We start from the raw sequence: 19,713 nt of genomic DNA, 5'->3' as shown, positions 1-19,713 counted from the left end.
AACAATTTTGTGTCATTTGATATGTCTGCATTTATCTTCTGTGGTATTGTATTGACTATGCCAAATAATGTTGGTGTTTTAACCAGACTTCTTAGAATTTCTTTTAGTTGTTTTCAAAGGTATTAATGGATTTTGATTAGATTTTGTTCAATATCAAAGATTTTTTTTTTTTTTTTTTGAGACGGAGTTTTGCTCCGTAACCCAGGCTGGAGTGCAGTGGGTCGATCTCGGCTCACTGCAACCTCCGCCTCCTGGGTTCAGGCAATTCTCCTGCCTCAGCCTCCTGAGTAGCTGGGATCACAGGCATGCGCCACCATGCCCAGCTAATTTTCTGCATTATTTAGTAGAGATGGGGTTTCACCATGTTGACCAGGATGGTCTCGATCTCTTGACGTCGTGATCCACCTGCCTCGGCCTCCCAAAGTGCTGGGACCACAGGCTTGAGCCACCGCGCCCGGCCAGTATCTAAGATTGGAAGAGATCTCCTTGCCTGTGCCACACACACACATTTGGATTACTTTGTAATACAGACTAAACTCTTGGAAAAAACACTGTTAAAAAGTTTTCAAACAGACATATTTCCTCTAATTTTTAACTGACTTTGATGTTTCTGATTTGAATAGGTTTATAACGTTTATAGTAAATGCATTTTAATGTCTGCAGTAGTGATTTTTCAAACTTTAATGTGCTTTCAAGTTACCTGTGTTTCTTACTAAGGTGCAGTTTCTGATTCTGCAGGGTTGGGTTGGATTCAGAGATTCTGCATTTCTTACAAGTGCATAGATGATGCTATGATATTGTTCCACCAGACCACATGTTGATTAACAAGAGTTAGAGAACAATGAAGATCTAAAAGTAACGGTAATTGTCCATAGAACGAAAGGCTTTTAAGGGCGAATCAGAAAATTAATATTTTTATAGGAATTTTTGTATTTTCTATTTTCTTGGAGAGAAATATAATTGTAGAGTGTTAATTGCTCTATAACATGTAGATTTTGATGTTTGCTTTATTTATTGAAACAATGAAAATGGTACTTTCTTCAGGCTTTTCTCATTAGTTTTTAAGGACATTTTTGATTCCTAAACTTGGTGAGACTACCAAGGAAATTATCTCATTTTTGTCTCCCCAATTTATTGTATTGGATAAACTTAAACCTATATTAAAACTTAAAAACTTAAACCTAAAAGTTAGTTGCACAGCAGGGCGGTGGCTCACACCTGTAATCCCAGCACCTTGGGAGGCTGAGGCAGGCAGATCACTTGAGGTCAGGAGTTTGAACCCAGCCTGGCCAACGTGGTGAAACCCTGTCTATACTAAAAATATAAAAATTAGTTGGACGTGGTGGCAGGCTCCTGTAACCCAGCTACTTGGGAGGCTGAGGTGGAGAATTGCTTGAATCTGGGGGGTAGAGGTTGCAGTGAACCAAGACTACGACACTGCACTCCAGCCTGGGCAGCAGAGCGAGACTCCATCTCAAAAAGAAGAAAAAGAAAAGTAAAATTAATTGTGGTCCAGTGAACACTCATACCTTTCACTTGGATTTGCTGCTTGTTAACATTTTGTCACCTCTGCCTTTTTCTCTGTATTTTGTTTTCATTTTTTATTTTTATTTTTTGATTACTCCTATAAGCATGCTGCTTGCAAAGCTACATTGCAGTTAAGAGATTGCTTACAGTATGTAGATTTTTTTTTTTTGAGCTGGAGTCTTGCTCTGTTGCCAGGCTGGAATGCAGTGGTGCAATCTCACTGCAACCTCCATCTCGTGGGTTCAAGCAATTCTTCTGCCTCAGCCTCCCGAGTAGCTGGGACCACAGGTGCGTGCCACCACACCCGGCTAATTTTTGTATTTTTAGTAGAGATGGGGTTTCACCATGTTGGCCAGGATGGTCTCTATCTCTTGACCTCGTGATCCGCCCACCTCGGCCTCCCAAGGTGCTGGGATTACAGGCGTGAGCCACCACACCTGGCCCGGTATGTAGATGTTTCAACATTAAAAATTTTTTTCTCTGCTTTGTCCATGGTGAAAAAATTGCATGGAACTTTTAAAAAGGGAGTCAAAAGTTTAATGATGTCAGGTGAAAACAGTAGGCTCTTTAAAATGCCCAATTCTGCTGCAAATCCTAAATAAATTTTGTTTAATAGACTAAACAAATCCTATAACACCTTAGTGTTTCTCTTTCTTTCTGTTGGGAACATGGTGCTGATTTGGTGCATTTTGGTTTCCAGGAGAGGAGACGTTTTAATTTTGAATGTTGACAGCAACGATTAGGTGTAAGAGCGCTCACATTTGTTAGGTAAAATAAGATCAGCCTTCAGATAAGTACTTACGTGCTGAATTCAACTAAATGCTAGACATAACACAAGTTAGGTTTTTGAACTAACTGTCCTTTCAAGCACAGTGGGCAAGCACTGTCTTGTTTATTTTGCTTGAAAAGGCTCTGCCATTGGTCCTGACTGTTCTTGAGTATTTTTATGTGACTGAGCCAGCTTCTTTTCTGATGGACAATTTTTTCTTGCTAGGCCAAGAGCCACTGTGTTTCTTTGAAGGAATTTACCATAACCCTCCTTCTTCTCTTGTGTGTTGTTGACATAGGTCTATGATAGCTTTTCTTTCTTGAATTTCTTGAGTGCACTTTAAGGTCTCTCCCTTGCTTCTATCAGCACCTGCACTTCCCAGCTCTAAATATTGGTAGCAGTTTTATAGTATCTGTCAATAGTATGTTGTATTAATTATCTATTACTGTGGGACAGATTAACCAGCTGAAAACAGCATTTGTTCTCTGATAGTTTCTGTGGGTCAGGATTCTAGTCATAGCTTACGTGGATCTTCTGCCTAGGTTATCACAAGGGTGCCATCAGGGTGTTGGCTGGGATGCATTCTTACCTGGAAGCTCGACTGAGGGAGAATCCACTTCCAGACTCACTCAGTTTGCTGGCAGAATTCATTTCCTATGGTTGTAGGATTAAGGGACCTGTCTTCTTGTTGGCTGTCAGTAATAAGCTGCACTGAGCACCTGAAGACTATGTGAAGTTCTTGTCATGTGGACTTTCCCGACATGACTACTTGCTTCAGGGCAGCAAAGAAAGTCTAGAGGTAGTCTGGTAGCAAAACAGAATCTTATTATATAACATGACCTAATCACCACATTCTTTGCCATATTGTCACTTAGAACTTTATGAAATAAGGCTTGTTTAGTCATTTATTCATCTAATATTTATTGATGTTAACATATGTGTTTAGCCATGACAGAGTAACTGGTATTTGAGTTTTCCTATAGTCATCAACAGATAGAAAACGGGACCAAAAATACGAAGTAAAGCTGTTTTTAGCACTGAACGTTAGAAAGGGAACAAACAACGTGAGCCCCATGTGCTTTGGAACAATTGCCTGACAGTGGTACGGAAAGTAGAGCTCAAGCAGAGCAAAGAAGTTCAGTTGAGCTGAGGATGCACAAATTGGAGTTCTGGGCTGCCAATGTAGCTGGAACTTGATAGTCGGAGTATCAGAGAGGAAGGAGCCAAAGTATATGTGTATGTTCTCCCTGGGTGCTTGGGTGAGGCCTGGTATGCACATGCATAGCTGATATTCTGCAAGGTCTAGTAGAGAGAGGATTTTGTAGGATTAAGAGTGGAACAAGATACTGCAAGTATTGTGATGCTGGGAAATGCTGGATTCCAGCTCATTCTAAGTGGAGAGACATCTGCTTACACGCTGGGCAGTTACCTGAGATGCCAGAAAGGCCATGATTTTGGAGTAAGGATCATACATCAGCACAGGAGTTGGCAAATATGGCCCACTGAGTGTTCTTGCATGGCCCATGATGTAAGGGTAGTTTTTACATTTTTAAGTGGTTGAAAAAAATAAAAAATATTTTGTGACATGTGAAAATTACATGAAATACAGATTTAGTGATGACTGTAAATAAAGTTGCATTGAAATGAAGCCATCCATGGAAATTCATATACATATTGTCTATGGCTGCTTTGCAGTTAAAACAGCCTAGTTCAGTATTTGCAATAGAGACTGTATGACTTGCACAGTGTAGAATATTTGCTGTCAGATCCTTTACAGAAAGTTTGCCAATCTCTATTGTAGAGTAAGTGTTGCTCTGGACCTGCCTTTTTAGAATTAAGGAGAGCTGCCAGTAAATTAACTGCCAGCCAGAACAAAACTTAAAGGAAGTCAGTATAATCTAGAATCCTTACAACATATTTGCAGTGTCCACCATATAATCAACAATTACTTGATTTGCAAATAAGCAAGAAAATATGGTTCATATCAAGTAAAAAAATATACTCTCAATAGAAACTAAGAAAATCCACATCTTCGTACTACCAGAAAAATGAATTAAACCAACTACTATAAATTCAATACTTTAAGAGAAAAAAAATCACAAATTGTAGAACTGTGTAGAAAAATATCTGAAATGAAGCATTTATTACATGGGCTTAACAGCAAATTAAAGATGGCAGAAGTAAGGTTCTTTGAACTCAAAGACAGATTGATAGAAGTTATCCAGTTTGGAGAAGAAAGATGGAAATTGGTGTAGAGAAAAAACAGAGCCTCTAGGATAGTATCAGGCAGTCTGCATGTAACTGGAGTTCGAGGAGAGGAGAGAGAGAATGGGTCAGAAGAAATATTTTATTTATTTTTTGAGATGGAGTCTCACTTTGCCATCCAGGCTGGAGTGCAGGGGCGTGATCTAGGTTCACTGCAACCTCCACCTTTCGGGTTCATGCAGTTCTCCTGCCTCAGCCTCTTGAGTAGCTGGGACTACAGGTGTGCACCGCTACGCTCAGCTAATTTTTTGTATTTTAGTAGAGACGAGGTTTTACCATGTTGCCCAGGCTGGTCTCAAACTCCTGAGCTCAGGCAGTCCATGTGCCTTGGCCTCCCAAAGTGCTGGGATTACAGGCATGAGCCACTGCACCCAGCCCAGAAGAAATATATATATTTTTATACAGCCTATGGCACCCGGTATTCTCAGGCGGTCTCCCATCCAAGTACAAACCAGGCCCGACCCTGCTTTGCTTCCGAGATCAGACGAGATCGGGTGCGTTCAGGGTGGTATGGCCGTAGACCAGAAGAAATATTTTAAAGAAATAATGGTTATACTCCTCAATGTTAAAACTATAATAGTCAAGACTGGGGTGCCTATAGAATGCGAGAAAATATTTGCAAATCATCTAATAACAGTTTAATATACAGAATATGGAAATAACATAATAAAAAGAGACAACCCAATTAAAAATTAGTCAGAGGATTTGAATAGACATTTCTGTAAATAAGTTATAAATAGCCAGTAAACACATGAAAAGATCTTCAGCATAACTAGTTTTTAGGGAAAAGAAAAAAGAAAAAAAAATTTTTTTTAAAAGACCACAATGAGTTACCCCTTCACACCCTCTGGATGGGTTATCATCAAAGAGTTGATGTACAAGGTTAGGCATGGTGGCTCACGCCTGTATCCCAGCACTTTGTGGGGAGAGGCAGTTGTATCACTTGAGCTCAGGAGTTCAAGACCAGCCTGGTTAACATAATGAGAATTCATTTCCACACAAAAAAAAAAAAAAAAGTCTGGTGTGGTGGCATGTGCCTGTAGGCCCTGCTGTTTGGAAGTCTGAGATGTGAGGATCACTTGAGCCTGGGAGGTCGAGGCTGCAATGAGTCCTGATTGCATGTCTTTAATCCAGCCTGGGTGACAGAGTGCAACCCTGTCTCAAAAACTAACTAACTAAATAAATAAATAAATAATACAGTAACACATGATGGAGAGAGTATAGGCTAATTAGACCCGTCATACGTTGCTGATGAGAATGTAAAGTGGTATAGCCTTTTTGGAAAGCAGTTTGTCATGTCTTCAAATGATATACTTGCATGTTCCCCAGCAGTTCTAGTAATATTCCCAAGAGAACTGAATATGTAATTCTAATATGCAGAATATGGAAAGAACTTGTGTCCATACAAAAACTTACCGGTGAATGTTTACAGCAGTGTTATTCATAATAGACCAAGTGGAAATAAATGTTCATCAGCTAATGAATAAACAAAATATTGTACATATCCATACAATGGAGTATAATTTGGTCATCAAAAGGAATGAATTATTGATAATATACTACAACCTTGAAAATTTCATGTTAAGTGAAAGAAGACACAAAAGAGTGCACATTATATAATTCATTTATATTAATTGAATAAATAAGTTTATGCCAATAAATTTGACAGATTCAATGAAAACACAAGTTACTGACATGAGATAACAGCAGTGAATAACTCTTTAATCTATAAATCAATTTGGTTTGTAATTTTAACCTCACAGAGCAAAATACCTTGCACAGATAATTTCATTGGTGAAGTCTAAAAAATATCTAAGAACTAGTCGGGTGTGGTGGTACATGCCTGTAGTCCCAGCTACTCTGGAGGCTAAGGCAGGAGGATCGCTTGAGCCCAGGAGTTCTGGGCTGTAGTGTGCTATGCTCATTGGGTTTCCGTGTTAAGTTCAGCATCAGTATGGTGACTTTCTGGGAGCAGGAGACCACCAGGTTGCCTAAGGAAGGGTTAACCAGCCCAGGTTAGAAATGGAGCAGGTCAAAACTCCCATGGTGATTAGTAGTGGGATTGTGCCTGTGAATAGCCACTGCACTCCAGCCTGGGCAACATAGTGAGATCCTATCTCTAAAAATAATATGAAAATGAAATGAAATAAAATAAAATATTTAAGAAATAATGTTAATCTTTACGAACTTTTTCCAGAAATGAGACACCAACCTGTGTTAGAGGCCAGAATAACTCTGATACTGAAATCTGTTAAAGACACTAAAAGAAAATTATAAGCCAGTGTGTTTCATGATTGTGGATGCCAGAGCCTTCAACAAAGTACTAGCAAATTGAATCTCACAATAATTAAAAAGGACAGTACACACCGTGACTGAGTTGAGTTTATCCCAGGGATACACAATGGATTCAACATTCAAATCTCAGCCCGTGTAGGCCAGGTGCAGTGGCTCACGCCTGTAATCCCAGTACTTTGGGAGGCTGAGGAAGGAGGATTGCTTGAGCCCAAAGTTAAAGGCCAGCCTGGGCGACATAGGGAGACCTCATCACTACAAAAAAATTTTAAAAATTAGCTGGGTGTGGTGGTGCACACCTGTGGTTCCACCTACTCAGGAGACTGAATTGGAAGGATCGCTTGGATCCCAGAGGTTGAGGCTGCAATGAGCTGTGGTTGCACCACTGCATTCCAGCCTGGGTGACACAGTGAGACCCTCTTGAAATCAAAAAATCTCAATCAATGTAAATCACAGAATAAAATAGAAAAACCAGTGGATATAGAAAAAGTCATTTATTGACAGAATTTAATACCCATTTGTCATTAAAACTTATAGTAAGCTTAGGAATAGAAGGGAATTACTCAGTTTGACAAAGGATATATATGAAAAGGCTACAGTTAAAGTGATGCTAAATGATGGTTTATTGAACGTTTCACCCTAAGAGCAGGAAAAAGGCAAGGATGTCTGCTCATTGTAGGCATTACTATAATACATCGTGTGTGTTCTTAACTTTGCCATTAAAAACAGTGCAATAAAAACGACCGGACTTAAGTGGGGAAAGGGTTACTTCTGGGGAAATGGGTTAGGGGCACAACATCCAAAAACTTATACTGACAAAAAGACAGGAACCTAATACAAACCATAGTACAGTTTAATACAGGTAATATATATGAGAAATACATAAATAGTACGATAAATATGGCGTTTCATGTTCCAAAGACTGGAAGTTTGCTTGCAAGAATGCACATGGAAGGTTTGCATTATGACAGGTGAAGTGAGAGGAGGATTTTCTGAAATTGGACAAGTAATTCTAGCACCTGATGTGGATGTATGCAGCTGATAACATCAAGTAGCTGGTCCATTTTGGAAATGTGCACATGTATACATTGTATGTGTTCCTAGCAGATTGGATTAGCTGGGTGAAATTTTCTGTGTACCTGGCATTTCTTGTGAATAATATTTACATATGTAACCATAAAATCCACATTATGCTCAACTTGTTCCCTAGCAGTTGCTTTGAAACAAGTGCAAAAAACTTAGTTCACAGAACATATGTGAATTTACCAACAAGCACATGAAAAGGCACTCAACATCTTTAGTCATCATGGAAATGTAAATTAAAACCACAAAGAGACATTGCATTAAATTCACTAGAATGCCTAAAATGAAAAATATTGACAATACCAAGTTTGAGAACATGGAGTAACCAGAACTCTCATACATTGCTAGTGGAACTGTAAAATCGTACATTATGTTGACAAATAGTTTGACAGTTTTTAAGTAAAGTTAGAACATATACTTACTCTGTGACGCAGCATTTCTTTTTCCAGCTGTACACCTAAGAAAGATGAAGATGTGTTTCCACAAAAGACTTGTGAATTAATGTTCATAGCAGCTTTTTAAATAATAGCCAATATCTGGAAACAATCCCAGTATCTATTAACAAGTTTTTAGATAAGCAGATTATAGTGTATTCATTAAATGGCATGCTACGCAGCAACAAAAAGGAATTAATTACTGATATGTGCAGTAACACTAATGAATCTCAAAAGTATTATGCTAAGTGAAAGATACTAAATTACACAATATTGCAATTCTGTTTATATGAGATTTTATTACACACAAAACTAATCTGGTGTTGTACATCATTATTAGTGATTTCTTGGGATGGGAATGAGGGAACTGACTGCAAAAGGCACAGAGGAACTTTTGTGGGTAATGGTAATGCTCTATACTTGGGCTGACAGTTATTCATTGTCAAAACTCATTTAATTGTACTCTTGATTTCTGCATTTCACTGTGTATGAATCATAAATTTGACTTACTTAAAAAAGTTTATTAGAGCAAGATGAGGAATGATATCTTTAACCACTTTTCTCTCTAATTCCTGCTTCCCATCAGTGTTTCCTAGTTACTCAGGAGCTTCTTTCCTTATCATTTCATTTCATTCTTGTATCAAATCTCCATGACAGGGATAATTAAATGTTGTTTGTAGATAGGCTGAGTAGGCCATAACTAAATGCTGCTTTTTTTGTGTGCCATTTTTAGCTCTTTTTATTAAAGGATATATAGGATAATAACTGTAAAATCATGTTTGAATATAATGATTATCTTAAATATGTAAGTCTTTGGAGGAAGTGATACTGTATAGTGGTTAAAGATAGGACTTGAGTCAAATTAGCTTTAAATCCTAGCTCCATGACTAGCAAGCTGAATGACACTTGTGACTTTAGACATTCCCTATCTTTAATATTTTTTCATCTGTAAAATAGCGATAATAATGTTTACTCAAGTGTTGTGAGGATTAAATTAGATAATCCATATAAAAAGTTTTAATACAGTATCACAGTAAGTGTTCAGTAACTGTTAGCTGTTATTATCCTTTTTTCAGTGAAAAGTGCATCAGTCCTCTCATTTGCATAACTCCTTATATGTCCAATGATCATTTCGTTAGCTACCTAAAAGAATCAGTGAAGTTATAGAGTGTAAATTTAGCTATTTGACTTTAAACTCTACTTTTAAACAGCTTTATTGAAGTCTGAATTGACACAGTGAGCTTTACATATTCAAAGTGAATAAGTTTATACCACAATTTACATGTTGATTTACCTGTTGATATTTAGGTTTGTTTTCTGTTTGGGGCTGTTACAAATAAAACTATCATGAATATTCATGTAGCAAGTCTTTATATGGACATAAGGCTTTCATTTCTCTTAGTAAATGCCTAGTTGTGGAATGACTGGGTCAGATGGTAGGTGTGTGTTTGCTCTTCTTACCAGACTTTTCCAAAGTGATTATGCTATTATACTTCATTTATGCTAGTAGAATTTGAGGGTTCTATTCCACATCTTTGCCAATACTTGGTATGGTCAGTTGAAAAGCTATTTTTCAAGTTATTACCTTTTGATGGTTTTTTTCATGTTGTCACAAAACACATGAGAATTATTTGCAAAAAGTATAAAATGGGCCAGATAGCTAAAGATTTTTAAGTTAAATTTAAAAGTATTTTGAGTTATTGCAGTGCTAAGAGATGGTTTACTAGAAAATTGAAAAACTAGGGGATATAGTGCTCTTTTAAGAGGTTAATTTTGTAATGTGTGTTATTGTTTTATATGTGTATTTCTTTCCTTTGATAGAGTTTTCCAGAAAAAGACCTTCTGCACTGTCCATCTAAGGATGCAATTGAAGCTCATTTTATGTCATGTATGAAAGAAGCAGATGCTTTAAAACATAAAAGTCAAGTAATCAATGAAATGCAGAAAAAAGATCACAAGCAGCTCTGGATGGGATTACAAAATGGTAAATATAATAATACTGTTTAATTTTGGAATACCACTTTATAAAATATGATACAGCCATAACCCTGTGAGTCATTGATACATTTTAGAATTGGTATTACAAGTTTAAATTTTAGCCTCCATGCCCAGATTTGCACAGAAACTACTTTAGTCATTCCTTACATTCTGCTTTCAGTGTCCCTCTGTTCTTGGATTCTCTAGCATTACACTGATTGCTTAGCCCCGAACATGTGGCATATGTCGTATAAACTTGTGATTAGCTTCTGAACAAAGTGCCGTTACTCTAAGGATGTGGTCCTTATTCCTCAGGCATGACCTTTCTGTGGACAAAAAGGAAAATCCTGGGTGTGTACAAAGATACCTCCACTTGTGTGGGGATTGAACTCCAACCTCTGCTTTCTCAGGACAGTAGACTTGCTTTGTGCTTCAATTCCCTTTCTCCTTGCCGTGGTTTAGAAAATACTCTCAAGGAAAAAACTAAGTGGAATGTGGTGCTCATCTCTGTATTCTTCACGTTTTGGAGAATATAACTCTGTGATCTTGTCTGCATTGATCACCATCTAGTGTCTTTAAACAGTTGTTTATGTACAGATGGTCCTCCCTTTCCATGGTTCCAGTATGCATGAATTTCAGTTACCATAGTTTAGTTACATAACACCAGGTCCCCAAATGTATGGTTCAAATTTCAATTACCATGGTATATTAACTGTACATAATTACATTAAATGCAAACTTCATTGCTAGTTTAGTCCAGGAATCATTACATAACAACAGATGAGCTTATGATCAGTGATAAATTATGCCACTTCTTTGCATGTCTGTCAGTGATTGGCCTCTTCTGTCTGTCATTCATTTTACTCACAGATGGCAAAGCATGTAGTTGTGTTGCCTCCTTGTCTCCAGCAATAAGCCCATGTAACATTTTATAAAAATGGGTAATTGAAAAAGGAAATTGGCCAAGAGAGATGAAAATGCACCAAAGAAACAAACTGATAATGTTGGGAATGAAATTTGAATAGAAAGAAACGGAGTTATAGAAGCAATAGCTGACTTTGGAAGTGTTGACATGGCTGCCCTTCAAGAGACAAGATATGCAACCAGGGGAACTTCTTATTGGGGAACTTACATTCAGTAAAGGTGAACGTATTAACATAAATAAGGAACGTAGTTGTGACAAAAAGATAAAGATGTCCCAAAGGAAGTGATGCTATAAAAAACTTCATATTAAAGGAACTCTCAGACATTTTATGATATCAAAATACAAATAATAACATGTTAGGAGTTGATTAAGATGTAGAAAGAATGACTTCAGTTCACCAAGGCATAGGAAAGATGCTTGCCCATAAGTTATATGTTGAGAAAGCAAGTATTTTTCAAACTATAGTTCTTATGCTTTTACAAAGAAAACACTTTTGGCTGGGTGTAGTGGCTCAGGCCTTTAATTCCTGCACTCTTTAGGAGGCCCAACTGGAAGGATCACATGAAGCTAGGAGTTGGAGACCAGCTGTGGCAACATAATAAGACCCCATCTCTACAAAAAAATTTAAAAGTTAGCCAGGCATGGTGGCATGTGCCTGCAGTCCTAGTCAGGCTAAGGCAGAAGGATCACTTGAGCCCAGGGAGTTCATGGTTACAGTAAGCCGTGATCATGTCACCACATTCCACCCTGGGTGACACAGTGAGACCCTGTCTGTAAACAAATGATAATTAAATAAAATTTAAAAATAAAACACTTTAGTTCTCAATGTTTCTAATGTGTTAAATTATAATGTACTAAATAAATATTAGGATTTTTAAAAACTTTTTATTTTCAAGCATAGATTTATTGTGGTGTTTTGTTTTGTTTTGAGATGAAGTTTCACTCTGTCACCCAGCCTGGAGTTCAGTGGCACAATCTCAACTCACTGCAACCTCTGCCTCTAATGTTCAAGCAATTTTCATATCTCAGCCTTCTGAGTAGCTGGGGTTACAAGCATGTGCCAACATGCCCGGGTAATTTTGTATGTTTAGTAGAGACAGGGTTTAGCCATGTTGGCCAGGCTGGTCTTGAACACCTGGCCTCAAATGGTCCTCCCGCTTTGGCCTCCCAAAGTGCTGGGATTACAGGCATGAGCCACCATGCTCAGCCTCTAGTGTACATTTATAACCAACAGTAAGAGTTTAATGTTTTGACAACATTTTTTAAAGATCATAGAACAATTATAATTGTACCCATTAGTTATTAAGATCACTTTGCTTAGTTTCAACTTGCATGATTACTTCTCCAGTCCCATACTACCATGCAAAGTGAGGACATGTCCTGTAATTCGTCTATCTTCAACAATGCTTTTGGCCAGGGAGTTAGTCCAGTATACATTCTTTCATGGCAATGACTAGAATAAAACAGAAGAAAACCTCCAGCTCCCATAATTTTTCAAATATGTTGACTGGGTGTGGTGGCTTACACCTGTAATCCCAGCACTTTGGGAGGCCAAGGCAGGTGGATCATAAGGTCAGGAGTTCAAGACCAGCCTGGCCAATATGGTGAAACCCTGTCTTTACTGACAAAAAATTAGCCTGATGTGGTGGTGCACGCCTGTAGTCCCAGCTACTCGGGAGGCTGAGGCAGAAGAATCGTGGAGGTTGCAGTGAGCCGATCATGCCACTGCACTCCAGCCTGGGCAACAAAGTGAGACTCCGTCTCCAAAAAAAAAAAGTGATCCAGTTTTAACTTTTGGACTATACTGTTACTACATCAAATGGGTGTTTGTAGGTATTTAGTATTCGTTAAACTTTCATTATACAACATTTAGGGCATTTCTGTGGTATCAAGAGCAAGTAAGGCATGTATTTTATGACAGTGTATTCTGTAAATTACATTTTTTCATTTCTCATTTCTTTGTTTTAAATTTTTTGGATTTGACCTCGGTTACATGGAGTCACTCCTTAGTTTCATATTTAATGCATCTGGTATTTCTCAACTAGTTAAGCACTAGGTGTCTTACCAGATTTTGATTACTGAGTTCACAAATTCTTATTAAATGATTAAAATAATTTATACCTCCTTAAGTAGATTTCTTACTGGTGATGTGAAGATTAAATGATATTTTAGGAGACTTGTAAATAACAAGGTAGCCTAAATGGAGGAAGATGGGGATCATGTAAAGAGAGAAGGATTTGAACTAACGTCAGAATTGAAGTTAATAATTTAATTAGACAGATGAGTAGGTATCCTTTTTTTTCTTTTTTTTTCAAGGTCAAACTGAGAAAGGTTTTATTTTTAAGATAAAACAAATAGCATTAACACACATCCAAATGCCAGTGCGAGAGTTCACTGGGTTGTATAAAGAGAAAACTGGAACCACTGAAAAATGACTGCTGCTTGTGGTGACACAGGTACAACATGTGCTTGTCTAAGAAGTCGTTCTGTGTTTGTGGATATGTGAAAACAATGCAAGGCAAAATGGCAGGTGCTCGAAGCTTTAAGATCCTTTTCTTCATGCTAATGTGCTCTTGTTTTGCTTTTGAGAATTAGAATAATTAGCAGATCATTTTACAAAGAACTGTCATATAAAAGAACACTTCCAAAAGGCTAAAATAGGTTCAAGGTAATTATTAAAGTGATACAGGGAGGTCAGTGAGGGAAACGTTTGTGTTCTCAAAAGCCAGATTTCACACAGTTGCAGGCACTAAATCTAGTTACATGTGCTTGCAGTAGAAAAGGAGACACTGATCTTAAAGGCTGGTCTTTTTCATGATGCGCAGGAACTCTTGCTCACTGATCTCTCCATCTCCATCTCGATCAGCTTCATCAGTCATTTCCTGCAGCTCCTCATCAGTCAGGTTCTCACCCAACTCCTTGGCCATGTGTTTCAGATTTTTGAACGAAATCTTCCCAGTTTCATCATCATCAAAGAGCTTGAAAGCTTTTAGGATTTCTTCTTTGGTATCTTTCTCAGACATTTTCTGGGTCATCACAGTTAAAAAGTCACCAAAGTTCATTTTTCCTGTCCCTTCCTTATCAATTTCACTTACCATTTTCTTAATTTCTTCTTTCTTGGGTTCAAAGCCCAGGGACCTCGTTGCCACCTTAAGTTCCTTAACATCTATGCTGCCAGTTCCATCTGCATCAAAAAGATCAAACGCTTCCCTGATCTCCTGCTTCTGCTCTTCTGTAAGCTCAGGCTTAGGACTCATTCTGTTTTGCTGGGCACTTGATGCCATGTTTGCCTTCTTAAAGTTGGAGGCCATAGCCAAAGAACTCCCTGAGTAGGTATTCTTAAAGTCTATTGTGAATGGCTGAGTCTGCTAAAAAGGACTTGGATTCAGCAGAGGATTTTACAAATGATTTAAATGTTTCGTTTGGGGCATTGGAAGATTCAGTTAAGCGTTAGAAAAGGAACAGAGGCCTGGTTTTTAGTCTCAGGTCTTAGAAGTCCTTAGGTCAAATCAGCCCCTTTTAGCTTCAGTTTCTTAATCTATAAAACAAGAGAATATCTGTTATGTTTGACTCATGGATATATGTAGAGGCTCTAATGAAACCCTAATACAGTTTATGTGAAAGTGTTTGAAAGGGAATAAAGCTGACTTGATAAAAAGAGTGAGAAGTCATTTTTAGCTTCCAGGACAGGGTTGGCAAATATGGTCATGGGCCAGCCACCTGTTTTTGTAAGTAAAGATTTACTGGAACTCAGCCACACTCATTCATTTATGTATTGTTGGTGGCTGCTTTCAGTAGCAGAGTTAAATAATTAAGAGGAGACTATGTGGCTCACAAGCCTAACATACCTGTTATCAGGCCTTTTAAGAGAATGCTTGTTAACTAATAAAAGGCTGGTTGACCAAGCTACAGCTCATGTTTATCTTTGACCTGAAGTCTGACTCAAAATGTTACACATTCAGAACTGGGTATAACATATTTTAGCAAACGTAATCTAATAACTGCATTTTTTACAATTTTTTTAGGCATAAAATTACTTTATTTCTGCCTTGGCTCATGTTGTTTCTTGAGTATGTGACTGTTGTATACATTTCTTTATTAAATTTTATTAAATTAATTTTAAAGTGAAGTTTGATTAAGTCCAACTTTAAATCATGTTTGGTTAAAATTTTCTTTATTCCATTTTATTTTTGGTTATAAATTATTTTTATAGCTATCATGTTTGGTTTTATTTGTGATGGTTATGATTAAGCTTACACTACTATGATTGAGCTAACATACCTCTCATAAGACTTTGAGTAGTCTTGTGAGAGGTCTTCACAGCAAAGTCTAATGAGAAGTATGCTGTGGATACTGGAGTCCTTGGTACTTTATTATCTGTTTATTCAGAATGAGAATATTCATTTCGGAAATCTTTGGCTCGGTAAATGTTGCTAGTAGAAAATATATTTTGGAGTAAAATGCTGAATGCTAATTAACATAAATGGGTAAAAGGTGGATGTTTTCTATTCTGTTTCTTCTATCAAGAATACTTTTTTCCTCTTTAACTCCTTCTGATGTTTTAATGCTCATCTCAGTTGTCACTTTCTATAAGAACCTTTCCTTCTTTTAACTATTTTGGTCAACAGACATTTATTGAACATCTAATGTATACCTGACATTATGTTAGGAGCTAGTGGTCATCCAGCACTGATGGGACAGACATGGCTCCTGTCTTCACAGAGCTTTATAGGAAAGTGGAGGCAGAATTGTTAATGCTTTCAGGCTGTTGTGACTCCTTGTTACATTTATGCATTTTTTTTCTCTTGTATTTTATCACACTCTAGTGTTCTTATATGGTTTATGTATTTTGCTGGCATATCAATTAGGCTGGTTGGAGTATATCTTACATTTTTATATCCCTGGCACCTCGTATGGTCTTTGGCAGAAAGTAAAGAAACTAAATAGTAACTGCATGACTTCTTTATTCCTTTCTAAAACTACCAGGAAATAATATTAACAATTTTTCATAAATAGCTTACTATTAGTATAAACTAAAGGAAGTGTCATGTTTGAATTTATTTATGGAATTGGATTTTATGTAGCATTTTTTCCTCCAAAAGAAGTTTTTATTGTGAAGTCAGAGATATTAAACCTTTCTGTTAGTGCAGTTGTAAATTTCTCAATATTCAGACATAACAGATGGCACGTTTATTTCACTTAGAACTGCACCTGTAGATTGTAACAGTTAAACAACAATTTAAACAACTTTTGAATACTTTCAAATGCTAATTTTAATTTCTCAGGACTCTGTGAAAGAGAAATAAGAAAAGCGTATGAAACCAAGAAAACTCATTTAAGACATACTGTGCCTTTCAGTGTTTTTTTTTAACGAGTTTTCATTTTATAAAAATATTTAGCCTCTCTGTGAAACAAAGTTAATGACCACAAGAAAGAAAAGAAAGTAGCATTTTTATTTATGAGACAGTTGTTACTACAAGTGCAGGCTATTATCTATTTAATGTAAAGCCATTTTTCTTATAAGGTAGCAATTTTTTTATAGATTTCTATAAAATCTATAAAAAATATTTTTAACATGACTTAGTTTTCTGCCTTGCTTTTCTGAGTATATGTTCTAACTAAAAAGTCGAGGAAGGATGGTATTAGACTTGCAAATAAGGGCAAAGTTTGACTGCTACTATGTTAAAAGTGTACACTGTTTCTAAAATGTGGTTACGCTTTTTCAACTAATTAATATTTTAGTGACATTAATTGTTTGATATGCCATTTTAACCTAAAACTGGTTTCTAAGAGGACACAGTGATTAGCTAATGGTAATTTTATAACAAGTCACAACATTTGAAAAATACTTTTGTTTGGTAGGTAACATAAAAGTTAAATGTAGTGATTCCAGCTTTTGGAGGTTTGTATGATAGAGACAGGTGGGTTGTAATTGCATTACCTTGTTTTTACTGGTTCTACTTATAGTAGAATAAGTATCAGACTAAGAATCTGTTGTTCTGAGATGGAACACCAGACCTGATCTATTTATTTATTGCTGTGTCTCTTATCAGTTATATGACCATGGCAGGTCACTTTCTATCTAAGCTGGACTGTTTTTTCTTTTCTACCCCTTCCCCAGTTGTCTTCCTTTCCCCTAGGTGATGTCTGAAAAGCTGGAGTTTTATTACAAATATGAAGGGGGTAATACCTCATAAGACTCTCATTCAAGGATGGTAAAGCAATGATCACATATACCTTAATTCTGATGATAGGTGTTTTCAGTTGATTCCAAAAGGACTTCCTGTATGAATAATTTTTACTGTTCTCCCATCCCCTCCTCTCTTCGTCTTCTTTTTAAGCAGGACTTACTTAGGTAGAAGGAAATAGATAACTTTCCAGAAATAAATGTAGTAACATAGAAAAACTACCAAAACAGAAACAAGAGTTTTTAGACTTAATGTAGCTATTACTATCCGTGTATCTATGTTGAGGCTTTATATGATTTTTGTTGCAGTGTCAGGTTCTGTTCTAATTGTAGGTGGTATAAAAGTAGATTCTTAAGTAGAACTGTCAGTAGGAGGCATAAGTATTCTTCTTGAACTTCTTTTCTTATTGAAAGGTTGATATTGGATAAGCTTCCTTTTTTAAAGTCTTTAGCAAAATTCAGATTTTTACCAGTCTTTGGAACACTGAGACTACATTGCGTAAATAATAGCAAAGAAAAAAGTACAGTGAATCTATATTGGTCACTCAGTCTCACCTGTTACTAGTATATGTCCAGTCTTGTTTCATCTGTTATTTTTTATTCTTTGTCTGTGAGTTTTTGGAAATTTTTGTTTTTTTCTTCCATTGCCACAAATATTTCTCACAGATTTTGTACTCTTATGTTTAATCAAGTCTTGGAAACAACATTCATTGTGTTCAATCTTTAGGGCTGCAAATTCTGTCTTCATTATAGGAGAGTCATGCCCAGACAGTAGTAGTGTGGATTAGCTAGCCAATAAAAAAACGATGTGCCAGCCTCTGTGCTAAGCACAGGGGACACTGAGTAAATATGACAGGCACAATCCCTTCCTTCTGAATGTGTAGGGTAGCAGGGGAGCCAGACATGTTTAATGTACCTTTTACGTATACATTTATAACTGGAGTTGTAGAGCAAGAAGGAAGGGCTAGAGTGGTGTGATTGTGATGAAAGTCTTCCGGGCAGAGGGAATGATCTGCGCTAGGCTTAGAAGCAAAGAGCTCACAAAGTTCTGAAAGCTGAAAGGCCATCCTGACTAGAACATGTTGATCAAGATTGAGAGTGGTAAGGAGGTAAAACTGGAAGTTAGAGACCCTGTCTGTTCAGGGCTTTACAGGCCATTTTTTTTGGGCGGGGGGGGGGGAGGAAGGCAGGAAGGGAGGGAAGAAGGATGGTAGGGAGGAAGGAAGGGATGAAGGAAGGAAGGAAGGGAGGAAGCGGGGAGGGAGGGAGGGAGGGAAGGGAAGGAAGGAAATCAAGCAATGAGAGAGACATTGCCGACCTGGATCTAGAGGTTTACAAGTTGATTTCTTTTTTTTTGAGAGAAGGAAAGAAAAAAAAAATAAGTAAAGGAGAGGAAGAAAGAGAAAGAGAAAGAGGGAGAGTAAATGGAAATATTGCTTTATTTTGAAAAAAATTGGGTATTAATAATGGCCAATCAATGTTTCATTTAAACTTATGGGTAGGTGTGATGTGGTATTGACAAGAATGTATATTTTGTGTATTTGAAGTGGAGAGCTCTATATATATTTATTAAGTTTACTTGTTCTGGATCTGAGTTCGAGTCCTTGATATCCTTATTAATTTTCTGTCTCATCGAATCTAAGTCTCCTATCTGGGTGTTAGGATTGTTAGCTCTTGTTGTTGCATTGATCCTTTTACCACTATATCTTTGTTGCTTTAAAATCTATTTTATCCGATACGAGAATTGCAACTCCTGCTTTTTATTTATTTATTATTATTTTTGCTCTCCATTTGGTTGGTACATCTTTCTCCATCCCTTTGTTTTGAGTCTTTGTGTATCCTTGCATGTGAAACAGGTCTGGATGTAACATGCCATTGGGTTTTGGCTATGTCTTTTGATTGGGGGATTTAGTCAATTTATATTTAGGGTTACTGCCATTTGATGTTGACTGGCTGTTTTATCCATTCGTTGATGTAAATTCTTCTTTATGTTGGTGCTCTTTACTTTTTGGTGTATTTTTAGAAAGGCTAATACTGGTTGTTTCTTTCTGTGTGTAATGCTTCTTTCAGAAGCTCTTGTAAAGCAGGCCTGGTGGTAATAAAATCTCTGAGTTCTTGCTTGTTCATAAAAGATTTTATTTTTCCTTCAGTTGTGAAGCTTAGTTTGGCTGGATATGAAATTCTGGGCTGAAGGTTCTGTTCTTTGAGGATGTTGAATATTGGCCCCCACTCTCTTCTGGCTTGTAGAGTTTCT

General features: G+C 37.1%; 1 protein-coding gene, 1 non-coding gene and 1 pseudogene across 11 annotated transcripts in view; 1 reads left to right on the top strand and 2 right to left on the bottom strand.

Annotated features, from left to right (window-relative positions):
* ATG5 (autophagy related 5) overlaps positions 1-19,713 on the top strand; it is a 277,829-nt gene that overhangs the window by 41,990 nt on the left and 216,126 nt on the right. For all 9 annotated transcript variants that reach the window (XM_078369889.1, XM_017971288.4, XM_078369890.1 and 6 more), the window contains one exon: positions 10,192-10,354. In XM_078369889.1, coding sequence (XP_078226015.1) covers positions 10,192-10,354 — 163 coding nt within the window. The remainder of the gene's footprint in view (positions 1-10,191; positions 10,355-19,713) is intronic.
* Positions 4,965-5,083, bottom strand: LOC118153174 (5S ribosomal RNA). Its single transcript, XR_004742448.1, has one exon. It is a non-coding gene; the product is annotated as a 5S ribosomal RNA (ribosomal RNA).
* Positions 13,151-14,598, bottom strand: LOC103792567 (centrin-2 pseudogene; annotated as a pseudogene). Its single transcript, XR_013534454.1, has one exon. The product of XR_013534454.1 is annotated as a centrin-2 pseudogene (transcript).

This window comes from Callithrix jacchus, chromosome 4 (genome assembly GCF_049354715.1).
Source record: "Callithrix jacchus isolate 240 chromosome 4, calJac240_pri, whole genome shotgun sequence".
NCBI lineage: Eukaryota > Metazoa > Chordata > Mammalia > Primates > Cebidae > Callithrix > Callithrix jacchus.
The sequence above is the reverse complement of the archived record's forward strand: the minus strand, read 5'-3'. Positions and strand labels throughout refer to the sequence as shown.